Source organism: Tripterygium wilfordii, chromosome 4, assembly GCF_013401445.1.
Source record: "Tripterygium wilfordii isolate XIE 37 chromosome 4, ASM1340144v1, whole genome shotgun sequence".
In the NCBI taxonomy this organism is placed as follows: Eukaryota; Viridiplantae; Streptophyta; class Magnoliopsida; order Celastrales; family Celastraceae; genus Tripterygium; species Tripterygium wilfordii.
Genome location: NC_052235.1, coordinates 3,489,591 through 3,511,487, shown reverse-complemented (window position 1 = coordinate 3,511,487; position 21,897 = coordinate 3,489,591). Strand labels below are relative to the sequence as shown.

General features: G+C 39.2%; 5 protein-coding genes across 8 annotated transcripts; 3 read left to right on the top strand and 2 right to left on the bottom strand.

Moving 5' to 3' along the window:
* Nucleotides 1-329: 329 nt before the first annotated feature.
* LOC119997084 (subtilisin-like protease SBT6.1) lies at nt 330-6,741 on the bottom strand. 2 transcript variants are annotated; one of them, XM_038843877.1, is made up of 10 exons: nt 6,075-6,741; nt 5,450-5,578; nt 5,210-5,362; nt 4,703-4,819; nt 3,908-4,092; nt 3,047-3,310; nt 1,869-2,940; nt 860-1,360; nt 702-762; nt 330-615 (listed from the first exon to the last, which is right to left on the bottom strand). In XM_038843877.1, exons 1-10 carry the CDS (start codon nt 6,609-6,611, stop codon nt 524-526), a joined length of 3,111 nt encoding a protein of 1,036 aa, XP_038699805.1. In that variant the 5' UTR covers nt 6,612-6,741; the 3' UTR covers nt 330-523. The 2 variants fall into 2 exon arrangements, with proteins under 2 accessions (XP_038699805.1, XP_038699806.1); XM_038843878.1 differs by having other exon boundaries at nt 4,703-4,829; nt 6,075-6,245.
* Nucleotides 6,742-6,886: 145 nt separating this feature from the next.
* On the top strand, nt 6,887-11,437 carry LOC119997085. Of its 2 annotated transcripts, XR_005467958.1 has the most exons (12): nt 6,887-7,233; nt 7,568-7,762; nt 7,850-7,934; nt 8,087-8,162; nt 8,351-8,524; nt 8,669-8,771; nt 8,946-9,055; nt 9,198-9,287; nt 9,381-9,461; nt 9,821-10,669; nt 10,823-11,092; nt 11,203-11,437. XR_005467958.1 is itself a non-coding variant. In XM_038843880.1 (11 exons), the coding sequence occupies exons 1-11, from the start codon at nt 6,948-6,950 to the stop codon at nt 10,913-10,915; spliced, it is 2,142 nt and encodes a 713-aa protein (XP_038699808.1). In that variant the 5' UTR covers nt 6,887-6,947; the 3' UTR covers nt 10,916-11,437. The 2 variants fall into 2 exon arrangements, 1 of the variants encoding a protein (XP_038699808.1); XM_038843880.1 differs by having other exon boundaries at nt 10,823-11,437.
* A 325-nt stretch (nt 11,438-11,762) lies between these two features.
* On the top strand, nt 11,763-16,148 carry LOC119997087 (pentatricopeptide repeat-containing protein At5g21222-like). Of its 2 annotated transcripts, none has more exons than XM_038843883.1 (4): nt 11,763-11,946; nt 12,706-12,870; nt 13,474-14,385; nt 15,092-16,148. In XM_038843883.1, the coding sequence occupies exons 2-4, from the start codon at nt 12,808-12,810 to the stop codon at nt 15,986-15,988; spliced, it is 1,872 nt and encodes a 623-aa protein (XP_038699811.1). In that variant the 5' UTR covers nt 11,763-11,946; nt 12,706-12,807; the 3' UTR covers nt 15,989-16,148. The 2 variants fall into 2 exon arrangements, with proteins under 2 accessions (XP_038699811.1, XP_038699810.1); XM_038843882.1 differs by having other exon boundaries at nt 12,610-12,870.
* A 1,261-nt stretch (nt 16,149-17,409) lies between these two features.
* LOC119996034 (chloroplast processing peptidase-like) lies at nt 17,410-19,550 on the top strand. Its single transcript, XM_038842536.1, has 5 exons — nt 17,410-17,937; nt 18,547-18,684; nt 18,803-18,889; nt 19,112-19,179; nt 19,266-19,550. The coding sequence occupies exons 1-5, from the start codon at nt 17,443-17,445 to the stop codon at nt 19,396-19,398; spliced, it is 921 nt and encodes a 306-aa protein (XP_038698464.1). The 5' UTR covers nt 17,410-17,442; the 3' UTR covers nt 19,399-19,550.
* LOC119996033 lies at nt 19,484-21,314 on the bottom strand. Its single transcript, XM_038842535.1, has 3 exons — nt 20,142-21,314; nt 19,882-20,067; nt 19,484-19,799 (listed from the first exon to the last, which is right to left on the bottom strand). The coding sequence occupies exons 1-3, from the start codon at nt 20,607-20,609 to the stop codon at nt 19,521-19,523; spliced, it is 933 nt and encodes a 310-aa protein (XP_038698463.1). The 5' UTR covers nt 20,610-21,314; the 3' UTR covers nt 19,484-19,520.
* Nucleotides 21,315-21,897: the final 583 nt, after the last annotated feature.

The following is a 21,897-nucleotide window of genomic DNA, read 5'->3' as shown; positions in this document are numbered from 1 at the left end:
TAACAATAACAGAAGACAACTATTTAAACACTATATTTATCGAATCTTCTTCAATCCAAATACAAAAGCAGTGGAGAGAGAGAAACAGAGACGAGACAGGCAGACGAAAGACAAGTCATGTGAGCAAGTCAGGTGAGCAAGCCATACTTCAGATTTTTTTTTCCAACCAGAATCCACCCAAAAGAGTTGACCCATCCTAGTAAACTCAGGAATAACGGTCTGCGCTACAAGGAAGCCCGCTGTAAGCATGCATCCATGAAGGGTACGGGGAAATACTAATTGCATCGACATACTTAACCAGCAAAAAGCCAAAAACAGATGCTCTATAGTTTGGGTTGTTGCCTCAAGTGTTAAATTCATTACCGACCAAAATTTTTGTGCATTACAAGCATCCAGAATGAGAAAATACTACATGCATGTAACTATGAATACAAATCTAATTCCTGTGACCTAATCATAGAGATATCTTGGACATGAGAACAGTACGGGTAAAAAGAATTTCTCAAAGAAAATGTACCCTCGACTATGCATTGCCCAACCGGCTTGAGGTGGATCCTCTCCGTCGTCGACGTCGCTTTTGTCGAATCCGCCAAATGCTCAATAATATCATCAAGCCTAACCAAAATGCTCACACATAAGCACACGTGGAAATACCAAAGTTTCTATTCACATTTTAAGTGCAAGAAAAAACATTTACTAACCAGAAAATGCAACTGCTGCAGGTACAAGCCAATGGCTGGTAACCATTGCAGGCATATCGAGCTGCGAGAAGGAAGGGTAGAAGTAATGAGCAATGACGTGCTAGTGAATTCATATTATAAGGGGAACCATTCATTTGACCAAAAAGTTCGAACATTACCTCATCTCGGTTAAGCAGGCCTCCCAAGTATTTATTTCCAATGGAATCACTGTTGCTGTTCTCAGTGAATTTGGGAGGCCCAACCTTCTTAGCTACCACACTGGAATTCAGACCTTTCCTCTTGTAAATAACAGGATAACCAGGCCGGCTTCTGTGTCTTCCTCTAACATGTAGATTGTATCCTTTAGTTCCCCACACATCAAATCTGGAGTCACTCCTGCATATCAACTCCTTGCCCAAAACAGCAGAATACGATGTGAAATTAACATCAGTTCGACGTGAAGGTAATTGGATATCATCCTTGTAAAGTGGATCACCCAACTTAGCAGAATCTGAGAAAAGCAAAGGATCTCTACTGTTGTCGTTGGTAAATTCTAGTATCTTTTTCAAAAGCCAGTAACAATTTGTAACCATATGGCTGCTATCTAAACAGTTGGAGTCTCCATAAACTGCAATACGACCTTCACCCACCTCTAAAAGCCCTAGAATGGGGGATTCTTCCTGCATACACCCATTACACAGCATGAAAAAGGTTGAAAAACCCATCTATGATACTAGGAATAAGGAAATTACCCTCGTTCATGTCATAGTGGTAGTCGCAAATAGCTATTAGTGTCCAAATGTAATAGTCAAGTGCCTTGATATTTTCATACTGAACTAGAATATGCCCATGGGTTCGAGGATAGTTTGTTGTGTGCTTTAGTGTGGCATGTGCTCGTGCACGTGCACGTGTGTGAGGGAGAGTCATCCTGAAGCATTTTGCTCGTTCATCGAAACAAAACAGGACACAGATTCCTCTGCAATAAATGGGTCCAAATTTTGATGGCTAGAGCAAAGTGCAGCATGAGATTTTTGAGTAAATGCATCATAAAAACTAACCGATGACTGCACATACGAGGGTGTTATAACTAATCTCATAAAATAAAATCTCTCTAGGGTGGTTCAAGTAGAATCTCTCTGCAGTAGATCATAATCCACAATGACAAAAGAAGCAGCCTTGTCTGCTGACCTTAGTCGTGCCAGAAGCAAGCAGTGTGTTTTGAGCAGCACCACTCTCTGAGCTATCCAGGAAAGGGAAGCTGTGCACGAACCCATCTCCAGGAAACCTCACGATATCTGTTCCAGATGCATATCGACTTTGCTCACCATTTATAGAAAAGTCACCATTCAGAATTTTGTCTCCAAAAGCAATCCCATAAGGAGCTAAAAGATCATTCAATGCAGGAATATTTGCACCTCCAGTAATTGGAGTCCACCAGCTCCTAGTGTTATCATCAAAGAACCTCATCTTCACCATTGTATCCAAGTTATACCATTCAGCAAAGACAGCTATTCCCAATCCATTATTAATAACATCATCCTTCAGTTTCTCAATCTCTTCTTCAAAGTACTCATCTTCAAGATCCACCAGCAGGAGTGTACCATATTGGAGAGCATCGAAACATGTAAAAGGAGAACCAAGGGTTTCAACATAGTATCCCGCATCTCGTAACATGTTGAACAAAATATGAAAATTTGTATGAAGGTGATCTCCATGCCAGTCGAGAATATCATTGCGAACATCCAAAGAATCTCTTGGAATATATCCAGGAGGATATTTTATACTGTGAAACTGATCCCATAAAATTCGTTTAGATCTTGGCGGAGTCGAAACAACTTTTAATTTTAATTGGAGCACACACAAACTACTTCGATAACTCTTCTCTCCTGGAGCTGGAGGACTGTATACCTTAACAGAGACATTGCCTTCAATCTCACCAGAGAACTGTGCACCTTCCTCCTTAATTTGCATGTGTAGAGCTATATAACCAGTCCAAGGCCAGATGACTTTAGAATAGGTAAAATGAATGCTTAGAAGGCTCCCTTCCTCATCCAAAGGATGCCATGTTGGAGGACTTTCAACGTAGCCAATTACACCCATCCCATTTAGAATAGTAGCATTAAAGATAACAGGCATAGCACCTGCATAAAGTGGCTCATGACAGAAGGGCCAGGAATAAGGGCAATCAGTATAATCAAGAGCACTAGGGAAGATGCTTGCCCGTGGTTTGTAGATCTTCAGAATTTCATACGATTCTAACCTGACAAAGAAATCAAAAGTAAGCAGTGGTAATACCGACATAATTCTCAGACGAGAACATTCCGTTAACAACACATGGGAAGGAAATAAACCTGAGCTGAACTTACAGATCAATTCTCCCAGCACCTTGCTCATACATGTTGGGACCAGAAAGTTTTGCAGCCCCCTCAACAAGTGCTTGTTTCATGCTTGCTGGATTTAGAACGTCCTTCCGTTTGCTTTCAGGAATAATGCTCACAAGAAGGCACACCACACCAGAAACCACAGGACTAGCTACGCTGGTGCCTGATAGACTTTTACATCCTGTACTGATCTTGGATCCCATGATTTCTCGCCCATAAGCTACAACATCCGGTTTAACGCGGCCATACCTATAGAAGCAATTTACAGTTTAATAATATTTAGACACTTTTCATCATGATGACTTTCAGCTAGTAGAGATATAAATAAGGAATCCACAGCTAGCAAATGACAAAGAAAATGATATGTAAGTATATGACAAAAGTATTTTCCTTCTATTTATGTTCATATTTTTTCGAGAAACATGAAAAACTCAGCAGCATAAAATGAACACAAAGGAAAGCTATACAAGAAATGGCGAGGTCTTTGTCAACAGATTATAGTAGGAAAGGATGGGATATTTGCTACAACCAGAAGGCTTCGCAGATTAGGGAAACCTTAAGGCTTGCCATGAATTTGATTTAATGTGCATCATTGAAAGATGGATATGGACAAGTAAGAAGAGAGCCAGACAGATATCACCCCCCCAAAAAGGGTACCTAAAGCCAAGACATATTCGGATATTCCTAAGCAATCTCGCTATGCAAAAAAAAGGATTAACAACAGATCACATCAGTTGTTTGAATAAAAAAACCTGATCTATATTTATAATCAGGGAAACAACAATATCACATACATAATTCCGAAGAAAGCGCAAAAGCTTCATGAAAAAAATAAGGAGTGGCTACCCATGTGGAATCTCCCAAGTAGTCATGCCACGTGAGGAAAATGAGGCTATATGATCACTGTAGTCAATGCCACCAACACCAATAACATCACTTTGATCTGCTGGGTTGTTCAAAGTCCCATAAAGTGGCCCGTCATTTCCAATAGCCGAAACCATGATTATATTATTAGCTGTTATTTCCCAAACCTAATGAACATTTCAGTGATTAAGGAACATGAGCACAGGTGAAAGATTGACAAACATATCAATACCAAAATATTATTAAATAACATAAAAAAGTAATTGCACAACCCTCCTCAAGCCAGACAAAGGAGGGTCATTCTAGGTTGATGGTTAACAAAAGATTATAGTAACATCACAGAAACATAAATCCTACGGGAAGAGAAGATGGGGAGTGTACCCTACAAAATGAATATTGCAGAAGCTTTCTCCAGAATAAAAGAAAAACTGCGTAGAAAGATTATTACATAAGCTATACTTTATGATTACGAGCCATGGGCAGTAAGAAACAACATGTTCACAAACTGAGAGACAGATATAAGAACGTTGAAATACTAAGAAAAGGAAAAAAGATCAATGTATGAATATAAACTGCAGTTCGCAAATGTTGCTCAAGAAAGCAGCAGTGCAGCATACAACCAGCTCATTGAATTCAAATATGAATATTCAAGTCTACCACTTTTGCAAACAAAAGGATATCAATATATCATTTAACCATTTCATATTAATAAAATCAGCCTGTTTTTCAATAAGCAATAAATCAGTCTATATTAACAGGGAATTATTAGAGGCTAACCTTTTCCACAAATGGAAGATCCAAGTAATCAGGTCCACCTATACTCAAATTTAGCACATCCATGTTGGTTGCAATAGCATAATTGAAGGCATCAAGGAACCATGATGTGTAAGATACCTGCAATATGCTAAATACAAATTCTCATAATGTTGCAAATGGCATTTATGGTATGACCATACAAAAAGTAAGAAATTCAAAATCTTAGCTGGAGTAGATGCAGCAGACTAAATACAAGGCTCCTCAACACATTACCATTTTCAGACTTTTCTCTCTGTTAGCTTAAACCACAACTACATTTTTGTTATTTTTTGCTAAATAAACCCCACAGATTTGAGTGTGGGTGGTGACTCAAATCCCAAAAATATTGAACAAGGCAACAAGAACACGGAGTACACTACCCTTGGTGGTGGTAATTAGTTAATTACTAAATACTCTGATAGGACAGAAAGTCAAAAAATATATTCTCAAACTCATACAAGTATTAGTTAACCATACAACAAGTATTACCTGCGTATCTGTGAACACACGGAAAGCATAAATCTCAGTGTCTGGCGCAAAACCAGGACACTCTGCATCGTTTCCAGCAACAACACTAGCAACAAATGTCCCATGCCCAAGATTGTCATTTAGGGTATCCTCATCTGTCCAATTTGTACGCTCCTGTAAGTTTACGAAAAGCCATCGAATCAGTTAAAATTTTACTGGAGTCAAATATGAAAAAATTCCTAACAGCCAGCAACAACATACCTTGATATGACGAAAGTGTGGGTGATCAGCTCGAATTCCAGTGTCGAATATGGCCATTTTGACTTTAGCACCGGTGTATCCTTTTGCCCAAAGAACTTCTGCTCCCAACAAGGAAGTCACCTGGGACTTCTGCAAAATTAAACGTAGTTATCAGAATTAGAAAGCAAACAGGAAAAAAACTGTTCAAATTATTTGTAATTGGGAGATATTTGGTCCCCTTAATCTCCTTTGAAATTATGATTTCCAATTTTCCATCATTAAAACAAGAGAAAAACAATGACAACAAAATACATGCACATGCATTCATTGGGGAGTTCGTTCCTGTAGACTTTCTTAAGCATGGAACATATAACTATTTTGTTTACGAGTTGTATTGCTCTGTAGCAATAGACTGCAGTAAGAACAAAACACCAGAAGGCAAGTTCTTCGACTACGGCAGCTAAGATTAAATGAGAAATATAACAGTTACGCTTTTAGTCCATGATGGACGAGAGATTTAATAACTATAAACATTAACTATCTTCAGATAGGTTCACTCGCTTAAATTTGGTCTTTCCCAGCAACCAAACAGAAATTCGAGGAAACTAACAAAGAAAGAAATCAACAGATAAAGGAAAAACCTTACCTGCGTCAGGAGACGGCGCGACCAACTAATGGAAGAATTAGCGGTTGCGGCCGCCACTGGTGAATAATCTTCTTCTCCTTTGCTAAAAGACATGGAGGTGAAGATCTTCCCGGGACGCTTTTCCCCATCAATGAAAGCATTCTCAAGCAAACCCTTCGTGTAACTTCTATCGAGATTTATATCCTTCACCAACCCAAGCCTCTCAATCTCTCCAATCAAGTCCTCCCTCACCGAATCATCAACAGATATCACACCAAAATCCGTCGGGTACTTGGCAGCCGGATTCCGCCTCTCGATCCATTCCCAGCCTTCCGATCGGACACTCGATTGGATGTACGAACGGTGGTCCTCGGCTCGCCTGTACTCAGTGAAGCGGACGATGTAGTTGCTGCGATGGTCAAGGGTGCGATTTGGGATTAGGGTTAGGTTCTGAGTCGGGCTTGATTCCAGAGGGAGTTTGAAATGAAGGAAAGAAAAAGACAGGAAAGCTGTGAAAACAGCGAAGATGTAAGGTAATGAGGTTCGGTGAGTGATCATGGCGTTATCGGCTAGGCCGTTGAAGGTTTTTTGATTTGGCGAGAAGGATCGTCATCGACAAGCTGCGATCAGTTTCTTCTTGTGTTCTGTGTTCCGTTTTTAATCATGTCGAGTTCCAGTACCGGTGTCGAGGAAGAAGACCATTCCGCTGATCACGTGACATATATCACGTGTCTTCTCTGTCTTTTTCCGGTCTTTGCAATTTCTCGGTTTTTTTTATGTATCGACCGAAAACATGACCAGTTACCGGTTTTTTCATTCAACCGCCGGTTCCTTACGGGATCAATAACTCATACGCTGAATTGCTGCAGTCTACAGACGCCGAATCCCAATTGAATGGCCTTAGGAGGCGTAATCAACTGCTCGAAGGCTAGAACCTCTGCTAGCGCCACCGTTACCTCCGCCATGTTATCTACTTCAATTCTTCCTAGGTTTTCATATTCATCACTAAAGTGCAAGACCAAGTTCGTTTATTTTCATCGTCACGGGATCCGCGTCCCTCTTTCTACTCGGTTCTTCTGCAAGTGTTTTAATGACCAGGACCCAGATGACATAACTTCCTATAGGCAGGCTTTCTCTCGGAGAATGGCCATGGCAGGGCTCAAGCCGCATCATCGTATTGGTCAGTAAAAACTTCAAAAATTTGCACTTTTCCTGTTTCCTGTTTGGTTCTGGGGAAATTTGGGAAATTCTTTTGGGGAATAAATAGTGATTTCAAAATTCTGGAATTTTTTTGTTCTGTTCCACTTCCCCGTTTGAAACTGGCTTAATCCAGTTTGAGAAATTTATTTCTTGAATTTATTTGAATGTGACCTCTGAATAATTTGTCTATGTTACTTGTGAAAATGTAATGGTTCATCAAAAATTTTCCTTAAGTAGAGAGGAGTGCAGGAGAGATAAAACCCCCACTTGATTGCTGAATTATGGTGACACTGATGTGTGTTTCATGTTTCTAGCTTTAGGAGTATCTGGGGGCCCTGACAGTATGGCCCTCTGCGTATTGGCCGCTGGCTGGAAAACTGAAGACCCGGATGCCTTTGGTAAGGCCAATGGTTTCATTGATGGTCTTTTGGCAATAATTGTTGATCATGGACTACGTGGGGAGAGCAAAGCTGAGGCTAATCTTGTTTCTTCTCGTGTGTCTGATATGGGTACATCCAATTCTGAAAACTCCGTATTTTATTGTTGAGTTTGCAGTGAGATTGGAATATTGGATGGTTAACTAGACTTTTGTGTAGGAATCAGAAGTGAGATTGCTCGTTGTGAGTGGTCAGACGGGAGGCCAAATCAGGGGCACTTACAAGAAGCAGCCCGTGACATGAGGTAACTTCATTTAGTCATGTGTATATGCATTTACCGCCCTTGAAATTTCATATAAAGCATGCAGGTAACATTTTTTATACAATTATTAATTTAAGTATTGTCAGAGGATATGATTTCATTTGGAATCTTTCTAAATATTTCTTGAGCTCCAGGTATCAAATATTTCAGACTGTTTGCACTCAACAACAGATTGGTGTGTTACTTGTTGCTCATCATGCAGATGACCAGGTCTTGACCAGCATTGGATCAATTTGATTTTGTGCATCTCTTTGCTTGCAGTCATGTGCCTGCTTACCTTTCCGTACATGAGTTGTATATTTATAACTTTAAAAGAACAAAAATTATTAGACTGTGAATGATTTCAAGTTTAAGGCTTTTTACTGCCATCGTATTGGTGACTTTATGGCAAAATGCAGGCTGAGTTATTCATTCTTCGACTATCTCGCAATAGTGGTGTGCTTGGACTTGCAGGCATGGCATTTACATCTCAAATGTTCCTATCTACTCATCCTTATGGTAAAAATGCAAGAAACTATGGCATTCTTTTAGTGAGGCCACTTCTGGATTTCTCAAAAGAAGACATGTATAAGGTGTGTGTATATAAGCAGACAAACTCACTCGCCCACACATTAGGGCATGGCTTTGGGTTGGCTTAAAATTGTTATTCTGTAATAGGATTGTTGTGCTCATATGTTAATTTTATTCTCGTCGTTCTTTTATTTTCAATTTTCCAGATATGTCAGGGCAGTAACCAGTCTTGGGTGGAAGACCCAACTAATAAAAGCCCATTGTATGCTCGGAATAGGATTCGAATGTCATTAGAAAATCTGTCATCACGTGAGTTGTGATATCATCCTGTTTAGACGTCTTTGACGTGACTTTTATCATGAGACATCAATTCTATTGAGATTGTTTAACTTCAAATACCTTTTCACTTGCCCTTATACTTAGCAGCATAATCACATTAATTGTGCTCTGGTTTATCAGCTGCATTCTACTTCTTATGTTTAGGTACCTTCAAGTCTGAGATGCAAGCAGTTATTTCTGCCTGTCGAAAAACACGTGCGTATGTTCACCAAATTTGCTGTGATTTGATAAATCAGGCTGTGACTATAACGGATGTAAGCATCCTTTGGACTGTCGAGACCTTTTGATATCATCAACAATTAAAAATATCTAAATGTTTATGTAACCTATTAAGGGGTCATTTTTTAGTGTTTTGCTTCATTATCTAATTACTAGATAAATTTATTGTTTTTGCAGCAAGGTTATGCTGTTATTGACTTGTCGATTCTTTATCCATTAAAAATCAAGGACATCTACCTGTCACAGTTTGTAGCCTTGGTCTTGCAGGTACTACAGATATTGGAATCTGAGAACTCCTAATATTTGGACCTAAAATTATAAATTGCTCATCCCATCGTTATTCAATCTGTGATTTGTCAGTTTATCTCACAAAGGCACAGGCCCATAAGGGGTGGTGCTTCAAAGTTGCTGTTGGATTACATTCGTACTTTCCCTTGCAAGGTACATTTAATTTACTTCTCTAATGTATAGTTGTGTTCTCGCGGAGTCACGGTTGTGTACTTGCTCTCTATAACATCCATATAAAACAACCATCTGCTTGGTGCTCGACTACTCATATAAGCAAGAAAGGAAGAAATTACTTGATGGCAACCTTCTTTCTCATGTTCGAAATAAAGGAAGAAGCTTCTTCTTAATTGAATCTCTATGAGAAGTATATACAGAAACCAACTGAATCATTTTTTCCTGTTAGTATGTGATTTTAATTTCTGCATTGAAGGTGGATACAGGGATGCTTGCTTTTTTTTCCTGCACAGGACTTGGTAATAAATATATTACTGGCTTTTATTACAATCTTGCAGACCTCCCTCACTGTGGCTGGCTGTTACCTATGTCCAGCTCCTGGGTCTAAGGGTGCCAAGTTTTTGGCTTGTTGTTCTACGAATCCTCTGCCTTTGCAAATGGAAGTTTTTGACTCTCCATCTCACGAAGAAGAAAAGCAATATATTTCGAGTGAGTTAAAGCAAATCTTACTTGATGGCAAGGCATACTCAGATAACTTAGTTCCCGATGCATCGGATGTACATTTTTTGGACATCACATCTCAATCAGTTCTAACTGAAGCCAAGAGGCTCAATATTATTAGTGAGCCAACATATCAGAGTGTTCTTTTATTGCAGAAGGAGGAAATGGGTCATTTCAAGAGTAAAACTGAAGTTACAGTTGATTGCGACTCTAAGGATGAAATCAAATGTGTTGACACATCTTCAAGTGTAAGACTTCAACCTGGACAAACATGCTACTTCATGAACAGATTTTTTGTTACATGGGAACTCAAAAACAATGGTTTTGGCAGCGGACATTCCAGGGAATGTTATCGTGACGGGGATTTCACAGAGGAAACTCAGCAATGTAACTGCCTGTCCTGTGTATTTGATAGTGAGATGGGAGCTGAGGTGCGGCATATGATTGAATCTGACTGGCTGTTTCTTGCTAAGTTGTCTCAATCTCTTAGCTTGCAACATGCTCAACAGGAAAGCATTCTCTCAGATAGTAAAACAGATCAAATAATGCAGAAGTCGAATCCCTGCTTAGATTATGCAAGATCATTGGCTCAAAGAGCTCTCTGGCTCTTGAAATCTATTCCAGTTGCTGCCAGAAGAAGTCTGCCAGTTCTTGTGAATAGTCAAGGGCTGTTATTAAGCATACCAGTAAGTTGAAACCCTCATTTCATCAGTTTTATCTTTAATTACATTTTGGGAAGTGACCAAAAAATTATAATCTCACCGTCACTCGTTTCTTTTTGTTTGTGCTGAGTAATAGTTTCTTCGGCCACTTGACATAGATCTGCTTTGTTGCTACAGAGCATTGGCTTCCAGCAATGCCCTTCTGTGATTGTTTCCGCTTCATTCAAGCCAAGAGTACCACTCGGGGGAGGTCGTAGTTCTTTTATTTAACATTCATCCCGTGAGAAAGAATATCTATCTTCATCTAGCAAGCCTATGGTTGGTGTTGGCCACAGCAAACATTTGCATCGGTACAGAGTGAATCTGTGGTACTTGTATTCGATCCATGGCGCTTATATTTATCGTTCACTTACCAGCCGGAGAGCATTTTTTTTGTCATTTGGATCGGTAGGTTATTCCAGAAAATATCGCAAAAGGGTTCATAAAATGTGAATTCCCTTCTCCACTGCAGTTGCATTGTTTTAATTTGCTGGTATTTCTTCTTTAACTTCTTGCAGGTTGAGGTTTCAGCACTCTGGTGCGCAAATGTATTGTGCATATTAGTTTGGAAGCATTTAACTCGCCTACTGCTACCTTTTCTCGTTATGATTTTGTTTTATGAAGACTGATCGAATCAGAAGACTTCATCTGGAATGAAAGAGAGAAAAAGAACAAAAGAGAGAATGGCTGGTCTGATTCTGTATAATTACCGTTACTAATGTATAAAATCTAATGAAATGTTTTCCTGCTGAAGTTTCACATTGAACAACTGACTTGCATCGGCTACAGCCTACTGGAAAAGAAAAAAGAAAAAGAAACACTTGAGATGGCTCGCATGGCAAAATTATAAAACAAAAGCTCATCCAACCCATTAAAAACATCAGTAGTTTGTATGAAATATAAAAAAAAAAAAATTCTCAGGGAAAAAAATTTGACCTTCATATTGAAGCTGTTGTGGCCGAGCTTCCTCCACCAATTAATCAATTTCACATATTTTGTGGTATTAAAGTTTTTAAGCCTCAGAAAGTTATCGGAAATCTATTTCTGATAATATTATGTGGATAAGAAACACTGGTGCTTGTCACAACACAAAACACATAAGCACTACACAACAATTTTCTTACTACTCTTGCCAATGCTTTTTATGGCCACCATGCGAAAAACCAAGGCCAACCATGGAAACCCATTTCCCTCTTCGCGCTCTGCAACGGTTCAACTCATCCGTCGAGGTTCTTATAAGTTGAAATTGCAGTGCTCTTAAGGTTGGTTTAAGCTCAATCTGCACTGTCATCTGATTTTTTTTTCATCTTTTTTTAGGCCTTCTGATGTTGATCAATTGTGATTAGGGTAGAAAAGTCCCTGATGTGATTGAATATGTTAATTGAAACTGATTTCCAATATCAATGCTGTTACTTAAGATCTGATGTGAAATTAGAAGTAAAAAGTGGGTTTCCTCTCACAGTTTGTTGTGTTGCTACGCAAAGAAGGATGTGTACTTTTGATGGTGCTTATCTGCATGACAGGATTGGGTTTGGAACCATAAAGCGTTGTTTCGGCACCAAGAATGTTTGTATTTTGCACTAAGAAGTCATTTCCTAGTTTGTAAAGCATTTAGTGTCAAAGCTTCTCTCTATAATGTACTTCTCCCGTTTGGCTCATTTACATGCTCCAAGTGTGTGTTTTGCCCGTTGTTCATTTCACCTAGCATTATCCTGTCTTATTATGGGAATTTTTCAAAGCCCAGTGTCCTCCAATTAAAATGGAAGGCCTAGTATTCCATTTAGTTGAATTAGCACTTCATTGATTGTATATTATGTTGTTGCTGTGATAGTGAGCTCTGTTGCATATGGCGAAGGCCTTCTCGAAGTGTATTTTCATGAATTTAGTTGACAATGTGTGATTTGATGTTCTATTTTTCTTTCTAGTCTCTGCAAATGATGGGATGGTTTCTTGACCATCTCTTTGAGTTTGAGTTGAAGTTGAAGATGAGATTCCTTTGGCCTCATAATTTGTTGTGGTAGCTTGAATTTGAAACCAGTCAAGGCAAGAAGGTGGCTCATTACATATTGAGAAGCAGAGTAGACATCCAGAAAGTTCCCTGAGAAAAGGATCATATTGTCGTCATGAGCAAGCAGCAAGAGGGCACTATCGCAAGTGAGAAGCTGGTTGAAACATCAGCATTTATGGTATTACTACTTCTATGTTCTTTTTTCATTAAGATGGTAACTTCAAATTAGTTGTTTGGTTGCTCTTTCTGGAACCTGCAGTGGTCCTATCCAAAGCTAATAAATTGTAACATTAAGCTTACAAAACCTATCAGTTGAAATATATTCATATATCTAGTGATTTTCAATAATAAATAGGGCATCTATTGTATCTCTGTGACTCAGTATTGATTAATCTTTGTGCAAGAATTTAATGTCACTTGTAGTTTGCTATGCTTAGAATTACTTAGCATCTGTCTCTTTCTGCTTTTAGTCGCCATTTAAGACCTTTTGAGTACAACTTCAAACGAGAAATTTGATGTAGTAGAAGGGATTTGAGCTCCCTCCCTCCCTCTGAAATATCTCTGACCACATTGCTCAGCCTGTATACATTTATTGTTTGTCAAATTATCCATATATTACAGGGCGTGTTTTAATGCATGCTGGTTACAGGTCTACCTTTCTGAAAGATATTCTTGAAAATAACCCTATTAGGCCTATTCAAGGATATTTACATATGTCCTTGTGAGCATTTTTCATATGGGCATTGTAACAGCCAAAGTCTGAATGTTTTGAATTTCACAGGAATCACATCTAAATGGAAAGGACCAGTTCTGCTCAATCTCGTCTTCTGCAGATACAAACCTTCGATTTCAATGCCCTGTCTGTTTGGGAGGCAATGGCAGTTGCCGGACTGTCGTTGCAAGGACAAAATTGATGAATGCTTTAATTGAAAGGGGCAAGCCTCGAGAAGCCCATTCTATTTTCAAAGCCTTAACAGAAGAAGGACACAGGCCGACTCTTCTAACATACACAGTTCTTGTAGCTGCCTTGACTCGGCAGAAGCGTTTCAAGTCCATTCTTGTGCTCATCTCAAAAGTGGAAGAAAATGGCTTGAAGCCTGATGCAATTCTCTTCAATGCTATGATCAATGCTTTCTCTGAATCCCGAAATGTGGATCAAGCCATGAAAATCTTTCAGAAAATGAGGGAGAGTGGTTGTAAGCCTACAACCAGCACCTTTAATACCCTTATTAAAGGATTTGGAAATTCTGGTAAACCTGAAGACTCTCTGAGATTACTAGAGTTAATGGCAGAAGAAAATGTGAAACCGAATGATAGGACATACAATATTTTGGTCAGAGCATGGTGTAACAAGGACAATATGGAGGAAGCATGGAAAGTGGTATACAAGATGGCGGCATCTGGTGTGCAACCTGATGTTGTGACGTACAACACCTTAGCAAGAGCATATGCACAAAACGGGGTGACAATTAAGGCCGAGGATATGATAACGGAGATGCAGTTCAACAAAGTGGCACCTAATGAGCGGACTTGTGGCATCATTGTGTGTGGTTATTGTAAGGAAGGTAATATGACAGAGGCCTTGAGGTTTGTGTGCAGGATGAAGGAACTTTGTGTGCATCCAAATCTTGTTGTTTTCAACACTCTTATCAAAGGATTTCTGGACATTGGTGATAGCGATGGAGTTGATGAGGTTTGTTTCATCCTTTGTTACTCCCTTCGTCAATTTTATTCTACTGTTTTCGAATATAATCATATCTAATGGAGACTTTCATGAATCATGGACATGTGCACAGTAGATAGGAGTTGTAACTTATACCATGCATGCTAAGTCGCACTACAACTTCTTGGGATAATGACTAATTTTTGCTGCTCGTAGCTTGAGTCTCCCATAGGAATTCTTAAGGTGTTCACCATATCACATTATTTCTGGCTTTTGTATGCTGCTAAGAAATTGATCTATTGTGAATAATCATGCTAGACATTCTCAGGAGTTACGCCAGGCTTTTTTTTTTACGTAAATCACATGGGCCATGTACATTGGCCACTATATATGGAATTTCTTAATTTATGATTAAAAATCGGTTGCATACAATAGGTATCCACCCATGCTCCCAGTGCATGGAGCATACTGCCATGTGAATTTGACACCATGCATGGCATCTCTGCTCATGGCATGGCAGAATTAAAGTATTCAATGTGGCACGTGCGCACACGACTGTCATTTAGTGGAAAGAGTGTAATAACTCATTTATCTCTGTAGCCTAATATTAGTAGCAACTTTACTGCAATAAGAAGTTTCATGTTAATTTGCAATAGCTTCAGAAGAGTGATTCTGGTTTTCTCAACATTCTTAGAAACCAAAAGAAGTATTAATCGTAACCATACTTATTTGACAGGCATTGTCATTGATGGATGAATATGGAGTCAAGCCAGATGTAATAACATTTAGTACCATTATGGATGCATGGAGCTCGGCAGGACTAATGGACAAATGCCAGGAAATCTTTAATGACATTGAGAAAGCAGGTATAGATCCTGATATCCACGCATTTAGCATTCTGGCAAAAGGCTATGTGCGTGCTAGACAACCAGGGAAAGCTGAGTCGGTCTTGACTTCAATGCACAAATCTGGTGTTCATCCAAATGTTGTGATCTGCACCACCATAATCAGTGGATGGTGCAGCGCAGGTAAAATGGAGCGTGCGATGAGGGTTTATGAGAAAATGTACCAAATTGGCGTTTCCCCCAACTTGAGAACTTACGAGACCTTGATATGGGGATATGGAGAAGCGAGACAGCCAAGAAAAGCAGAAGAATTGCTGGATATTATGGAAACAGAAGGCATTGTTCCTAACAAGAACACCATGCAGCTTGTTGCAGATGCATGGCATGCCATTGGTTTAACGAGGGAAGGCAAGAGAATTCCAAGTAATGGGGAACAAGATCCGGAAGTCGAACTAGATGAGAATAAAGATGAGGTAACCATGAAATCCATGGGGAGGATGAATGAGAAAAAAAATCTTAGTGCTGCTTATGTTAATGTTTTGCAGATTCCTGGAACAGTTGGTGTCAGCCAAAATGGGGCATCTGCAACAAATATAAGAATCCAAATGGTTCTGAAGTGCTATAGCATTTCGTCTGAAACTGTGTGTACTACTGCTAAACCAATGTCTCCTATTCGGATGTGTGTGCTCCAGGCAAGGCCGCCGACAATGTGCCGGAAACACTTTCAAGGTCAGGGAAGCATATCTGGGCAGTTTGTGAACTCATATAGAATGATATTCATAAGTTGACAGGAAGAATAGGCGACCGAAGTGATCACGTCTCAACCTGCTTCATTATGATGCAGAAGATGGTGAATTGTAACAGCTTCATGGAGTCCACAAGTTATTTGCTACAAACTTTAATTTCAATTCCAGAAATATACATCTGAATCTGGTGAAAATTACCTCATACTGTGTAAATATTGTATTTGCTGCAACATCTTACAAATTTTCAATGCTTCACAGGAACCTTCAATGGAACCCAATTAGTGTTGATCCATGCAATTAAAAGAGATTAGAGAAAGTTTAAGTTACTTTTATTAATTAATCTTGAATCAGTTTTTTACAATGAGAGGTACAATCTTCTTTTGTAGACATACACACCCTAATGCTACACCTAACAATTACACTAGTACAAAGCTATACATGCACAGCCATGCCAATGCAAGCCAAAATTAACAAATGTCCAGTATTTCACATCCCTTTCTTATAGTCCTCCGTCCACTTTGTAGTTGTTCATCATCTTCTCGAACTCTTGGACTTCTTCTTGTTCACTCCTCTCTTAACTTGAGTGTTTTATTGACAGCATCTTCATCTTCGTCATCGACGCGCTCTTGAGCTTCTTGCTGTCATTTTTCCTCCCTTTCTCCCTCCTCTTAGATATTTTTTTGGTGAATTACTGATCCAATATATGCATGGTTGAATGTATGGCTTCAATATCTCGTCTTCATCATCATTGTCTTCTTCGGTGTCAAATCTTTCTGCACTCTTTGCTATCATGTTGACTACTTGTTTGTATTTGTAGACTTGAATGGGAGATAGTTATGTCACAATCTATGTGTTATATAGATGTGTTTTGAACCTCAACGTTTAGAACGCAACATAAAAACAATGGGCATCTAGGATACTATTGATGTAACCGATGTATTCTTGACAAAACTGCGATGTTATTCTTAACAAAACTGCGGACGTCGGTTGGATGAGACCGATGTATTTTGAGTTATACCAGGGACGCCCATTGTATTTGAGAACATCGTAATCCTAATATAGTTTTTATATATTATTTTATTAAAAATATAATCAATTATCAATTTTGAAAATCATGTATATCATCTATTGTTTAAGATAAAAGCTTAGAGTTTGTTCCCAAACAAATCTTCTAATAAACAAGAGTTGTTGAAAAAAAGGTAATCTTTTACTACCAAGATTGAGTTTATGAGACGGCAATAACCTGGTTGGCCCACGAACAAGGCATGGCCCAGCATATTTATGGGCTTAGGCCAATCTGTCATGTCCTATATGGCCGTATAATTCTTAGGCCTGTCATGAATTGGGCCCATTACTATTAAGTCTGAATGAATTGGGCTGGTAGAGGTCCATTTGGAATTGGATGGCCTATAAACCCAATAGAAAAGCCCAAGACGATGGATATGCAAATGTGCAATTACAGACTCAACATCCCAAAACGCGAACTCGTGGAGAGAATGGAATGTCTGCAGCTTCTGCCGCCAATTCGTTTCCTACAGTTTCCGAATCTCGACGATTCAACCCTCAGAAGCCCTAATTCTCTTTTACATCGTTTTAGAAATCTTAATTTCAGCTCCGGCAGCTTTTCCAAACCCCTTAAAAACCGTAAACTCAAGATATTCAATCACTTCCCAGAACGAAGAGCCCGGTCGCGACGATTAAATTGTTATGAAATTAAAGACTCTGGTGAGGAGACCAAGGCGGTGGTCGATAGTGGAGGTGGTGGCAATGGCGGAGGAGGAGGAGGAGGCGATGGGGATGATGAGCAGGTGGAGAAGAGTGATGGGGTTTTGCCAGAATGGTTTAATTTTACTTTCGATGATGCAAAGACGGTGTTTGCGGCGGTAGCGGTGTCGCTTGCTTTTCGAACTTTTGTGGCGGAGCCGAGGTACATTCCTTCGTTGTCAATGTATCCTACGTTTGATGTTGGAGACAGAATTGTTGCAGAGAAGGTGGTGTTTCTTTACTGTATTGCGGTGATTTTTAAAGTGTAATGCTCGGAGATGCTTTGATAGTTTAGCTAATGGAAACTTTAATACGGAGCTGAGACATTGAATAGTTGGTGGCTTAAGTTCAGTCTTTATTCTTGTTCCTTGAAATAATGGATCTTATATAGCTTCTTCGGTTATCGAGTGTTAGGGTTTGAAGTTTTATTGTGGTTCCGATGGTGATTTTAGCCATGACCAAGTCCGTGTGATTACTGAGGTTTGTGTGAAATAATTTATTTTATAGACTGCTTGTGTAAGTAACTATTTGGAAGTCTCTTAGTATGGATATAAATATACAGTAGAGGGCAAACTATGCAAGTGATGAGAAGATTGTGAAGATGAGTAGGGTTTTTTTTCCTTCAATTGTTATCATTATTGCCTTTTTTTCCTGGTGATTGGCTCTGATTGATTATTGTGGCTGGTTGTAAAGTGACTTTATTCTCTAACGGTGAAAGGTGATGAAGTTGGTACTGGAATATTGACTGTGGCATTACAATGAATGTACATCCTTAATATTCATTTTATGTTGCAAAATTTTGAAGTATTGTGTGTGATGGTTATACAATTTTTCAGGTTACATACTACTTTAGAAAGCCTTGTGCCAATGATATCGTGATTTTCAAAAGTCCGCCCGTCCTCCAGGAAGTAGGATACACTGATGATGACGTCTTTATAAAACGAGTTGTTGCCAAAGAAGGTGATATTGTGGAGGTGAGAATCCCCCACTCTCCTTTTTCTACTTTATGTTTCTATTTCCGGACTAATCCTTTATTTTATCTGTTGAAGTGTTTGATGGTAAAATTATAACATAATATTTGGTTGATGGCAGGTTCATGAGGGGAAGCTTATGGTTAATGGGGTTATGAGAGGAGAAAATTTTATTCTCGAACCACCTTCATATGACATGTCGCGAATTGTAAGTAACATCTTAGAATGTTTTGTCATCTCATTTAGATTTCTTTGTTTTCATTGCTTTTTCTGTTCCAAACCCAAGGCAAGGATGGTTATGCCAAGTAGATATCTTGACATTTCACATGCAGTCAGTTCATAAAATTTTAGCCACCTTTACATCCAGTGTTCATCTTAACACCTTATGATTTTGATTCTGCATGTACTTATCCAATACTTTGTAATGCAGCATGTGCCTAAGAATTCAGTTTTCGTGATGGGTGACAACCGTAATAATAGTTACGATTCACATGTATGGTAATGTATTCTTACTTGACTGATGGTTTGGACTGAATCTTTTATTTCTTTTTCTTTCTTGCTGATTGTGAAGTTTGTTTCTTTAGGGGTCCCCTTCCTGCAAAGAATATAATAGGGAGATCAATATTTCGGTATTGGCCCCCAAATAGGATCGGAGGCACAGTCATAGAGACCGGTTGTGCTATTGACAAGCAAGAGACCAGTCCTGCACCTAAATAAATGATAACCAACTGATTCCAGCAATTGATATGAAAGTTGTATCATTGAGTTTTCTTTGCTTCATCTCACATTATTTCTTGTGGGTTCCTTAAACCATCGTTATTTCTTCTCACATTATCGATTCAATGATATTTACATGATTCCTTCCTAAAGTTGATGGGTTTGTTGCTTCGAGAATCAATGACCAAGTCACAAGAGATATGCCTTTGATGCCTTGACTTCACCAATTTCCCTACCACATTCCCCCGCGATTGGACTTGAAACACCAATGTCATTGGAACTCCACCATTGTTATCTAGTCCTGCCAAGCTTGCTCCTGCTCCATACAAAGGAATCTTATTTCCTTGAAGGTTTACAGACACAGCCCTGCGACTCTTTCTTGGTTGATAGTATTTCTTCAACTGCAACCAAAACATAGACTGAACAAAATACATGCTTGATAGTCGATTCAGGTACCCACCACCATATTCAGTCCTAAATTACCTGACCAGTTGCAATGGTAATCTTTGAATACATAAGCCTGATACCAGGGGATCTGACATGAATGCCAAAGAAAGTGGCAGGATTATACACATTCATTCTCACTGAACAATTCATTGTCAACATTTTGGTTGGCACCCCAGTGTAGTCCGATCCTTCACCATAATAGAAGTTATGTACATTCAAGCTCTGCAACACAAAATCAATCTCAATGGTCATACAAGCAATGGCAAGGAAAATAGTGAAGAAGAAAAGATTGATACCTTGACAGCAATTTTGGCTTTGTAAGGTGTACTAGCACACCATAGGATGAAGCAAAACAGAGTAAATAGAGCCACAAACCCAGCCATCCCTAGAAAAACCTGACACCTCCTACTGAACCCTTGATCTCTATAGAATTCATCGTAGTCCCCTTCTTCTTCAATTACATTGCATTCACGCCATCCTTTCTCAAGACTCCTCTTATTGCTCCCCTTCCTACCTGAGGAGGGAGATCGGAAAGTACCGGAGACTCTGCTGGCGGAGGAGGTCCTGGAATGGCGGCTGTAGGAAGGGTGGGAGGGGGAGTCCATGGGACTGTTGGAGATTGGGGTGGCCTGCACGGAAGAAGACTTATCTTCATCGTGGGAATCACGGGATGGGCTCTGCACGTAGTAAACGGGGCGTTTTGGAGACCGAGGAGAAGATAAATCGAGGCTCGTCACGTCTGATTCCGATTTGGTGTGAATCATCCTGGAAATTTTGATTGATCAAAGATCAAAGATGGGTGTTCGAGAGAGAGAAGCTTTGGGTTGAGGGAGACGGTTCGTGAAAAGTGAGGGACTGTAACGGCAAACTACGAAGAAGAGGAGAGTTGGTTACAGGAATGGGAGTGAGTTGTCGATATCTGAGGCATTCGGTTCTTTTTGACTAGGTGGCGATGATCGGAACAACTGGCTACGACGTCGTTGTGCCCAGTTCCCACCATTCACGCCTGCTGGATAGCACGATGACCTATGGAGTCGTCGTCTCTGAACGTGTCGTGCGCGCATTCCCTTCACATGGGGTTGCTTTTCTTTTAACTATATTCAATTATTACTTTAAACTGGCAAACATTCATCCATACAGGCCTAGAAGGAATTACTTCACCTGAACCGTCTGTACCTTGATGTTCTTTCTTTGTTTTGTAAAAGGAAAAGCAAAATAGAGATAATGGATGTTGAGCTTTCATTTGAGTTAAAAAGATTAGGCTCCAAAATTGAAAACTTGTGTCTTCTCATTCCTGCTAAATTATATCTAGTTTGTTTCTGAATTCTCTAGTTTAATTTTGTTTTGACACACAATGGTACTTCTTTTACTCACTTTTGGTTTGTTTGTTGTTTTGGTTTGTATTTTGTTCTTTTGCTCAAAATAGAGTCCAAATTACAAAGAAACAAGCCAATATAGGGTCAATCAAAGTTCATACCTCCATGCTTGGCCCAATAATATAAAATCAAATACCATTGTTCTAACCGTATCTTCATCCATGATCCATCAAAATTTTAAAAAACGACACCCATGAGCCAACAACATACAACATATGCAATTGATCAAAAATTGCAATTGTGCATGTTTGTTGAGACATGAATGAATGATTTATTTTTCTTGTCGAGTCATGGAGAAATAAGGTGTTACAACGATAACAAGCTATTGGCTTACTTTTATTGAATCGATTTTAATTGATCCCCGTGTTGGCTTCCTTGGCTTTATGTAATTTGAGTTCAGGCATTACTTTCACAAACACAGTAAACAAACACATTTTTACACTCCCTTGCCATGTCCCCAAAACACAATTCACAACAAAGAAATCTGAGTCACTTAGAAAAAATGTTCTTAATTGTCCATTTCAAAACGTTCAACGAGAAAATTAGTTAAAAAGCTGTCTTTAACAGACAGAAACAAATTGTGGAAAGCAAAAGAACACAATCTCATGAAACTCAACAAAGCCAAAAAATCAAGAGTGTAAACAGAACTAGAACACTTAAAATATAAGGGTAATTA

Coding starts and splice junctions, on each gene's coding strand:
- LOC119997087 (XM_038843883.1), top strand. CDS start 12,808: ATGAGCAAGCAGCAAGAGGGCACTATCGCAAGTGAGAAGCTGGTTGAA. Junction 12,871..13,473: donor TTGAAACATCAGCATTTATG/GTATTACTACTT, acceptor TGAATTTCACAG/GAATCACATCTAAATGGAAA. Junction 14,386..15,091: donor ATAGCGATGGAGTTGATGAG/GTTTGTTTCATC, acceptor CTTATTTGACAG/GCATTGTCATTGATGGATGA.
- LOC119996033 (XM_038842535.1), bottom strand. CDS start 20,609: ATGATTCACACCAAATCGGAATCAGACGTGACGAGCCTCGATTTATCT. Junction 20,068..20,141: donor AAGCCAAAATTGCTGTCAAG/GTATCAATCTTT, acceptor TTTGTGTTGCAG/AGCTTGAATGTACATAACTT. Junction 19,800..19,881: donor TTACCATTGCAACTGGTCAG/GTAATTTAGGAC, acceptor TTTTGGTTGCAG/TTGAAGAAATACTATCAACC.
- LOC119997085 (XM_038843880.1), top strand. CDS start 6,948: ATGGCCTTAGGAGGCGTAATCAACTGCTCGAAGGCTAGAACCTCTGCT. Junction 9,056..9,197: donor AGGCTGTGACTATAACGGAT/GTAAGCATCCTT, acceptor TTGTTTTTGCAG/CAAGGTTATGCTGTTATTGA. Junction 9,288..9,380: donor TTGTAGCCTTGGTCTTGCAG/GTACTACAGATA, acceptor GTGATTTGTCAG/TTTATCTCACAAAGGCACAG.
- LOC119997084 (XM_038843877.1), bottom strand. CDS start 6,611: ATGATCACTCACCGAACCTCATTACCTTACATCTTCGCTGTTTTCACA. Junction 2,941..3,046: donor GGTGCTGGGAGAATTGATCT/GTAAGTTCAGCT, acceptor TTTCTTTGTCAG/GTTAGAATCGTATGAAATTC. Junction 616..701: donor TGCAGCAGTTGCATTTTCTG/GTTAGTAAATGT, acceptor CATTTTGGTTAG/GCTTGATGATATTATTGAGC.
- LOC119996034 (XM_038842536.1), top strand. CDS start 17,443: ATGGAATGTCTGCAGCTTCTGCCGCCAATTCGTTTCCTACAGTTTCCG. Junction 18,685..18,802: donor AAGAAGGTGATATTGTGGAG/GTGAGAATCCCC, acceptor GGTTGATGGCAG/GTTCATGAGGGGAAGCTTAT. Junction 19,180..19,265: donor AGTTACGATTCACATGTATG/GTAATGTATTCT, acceptor TTGTTTCTTTAG/GGGTCCCCTTCCTGCAAAGA.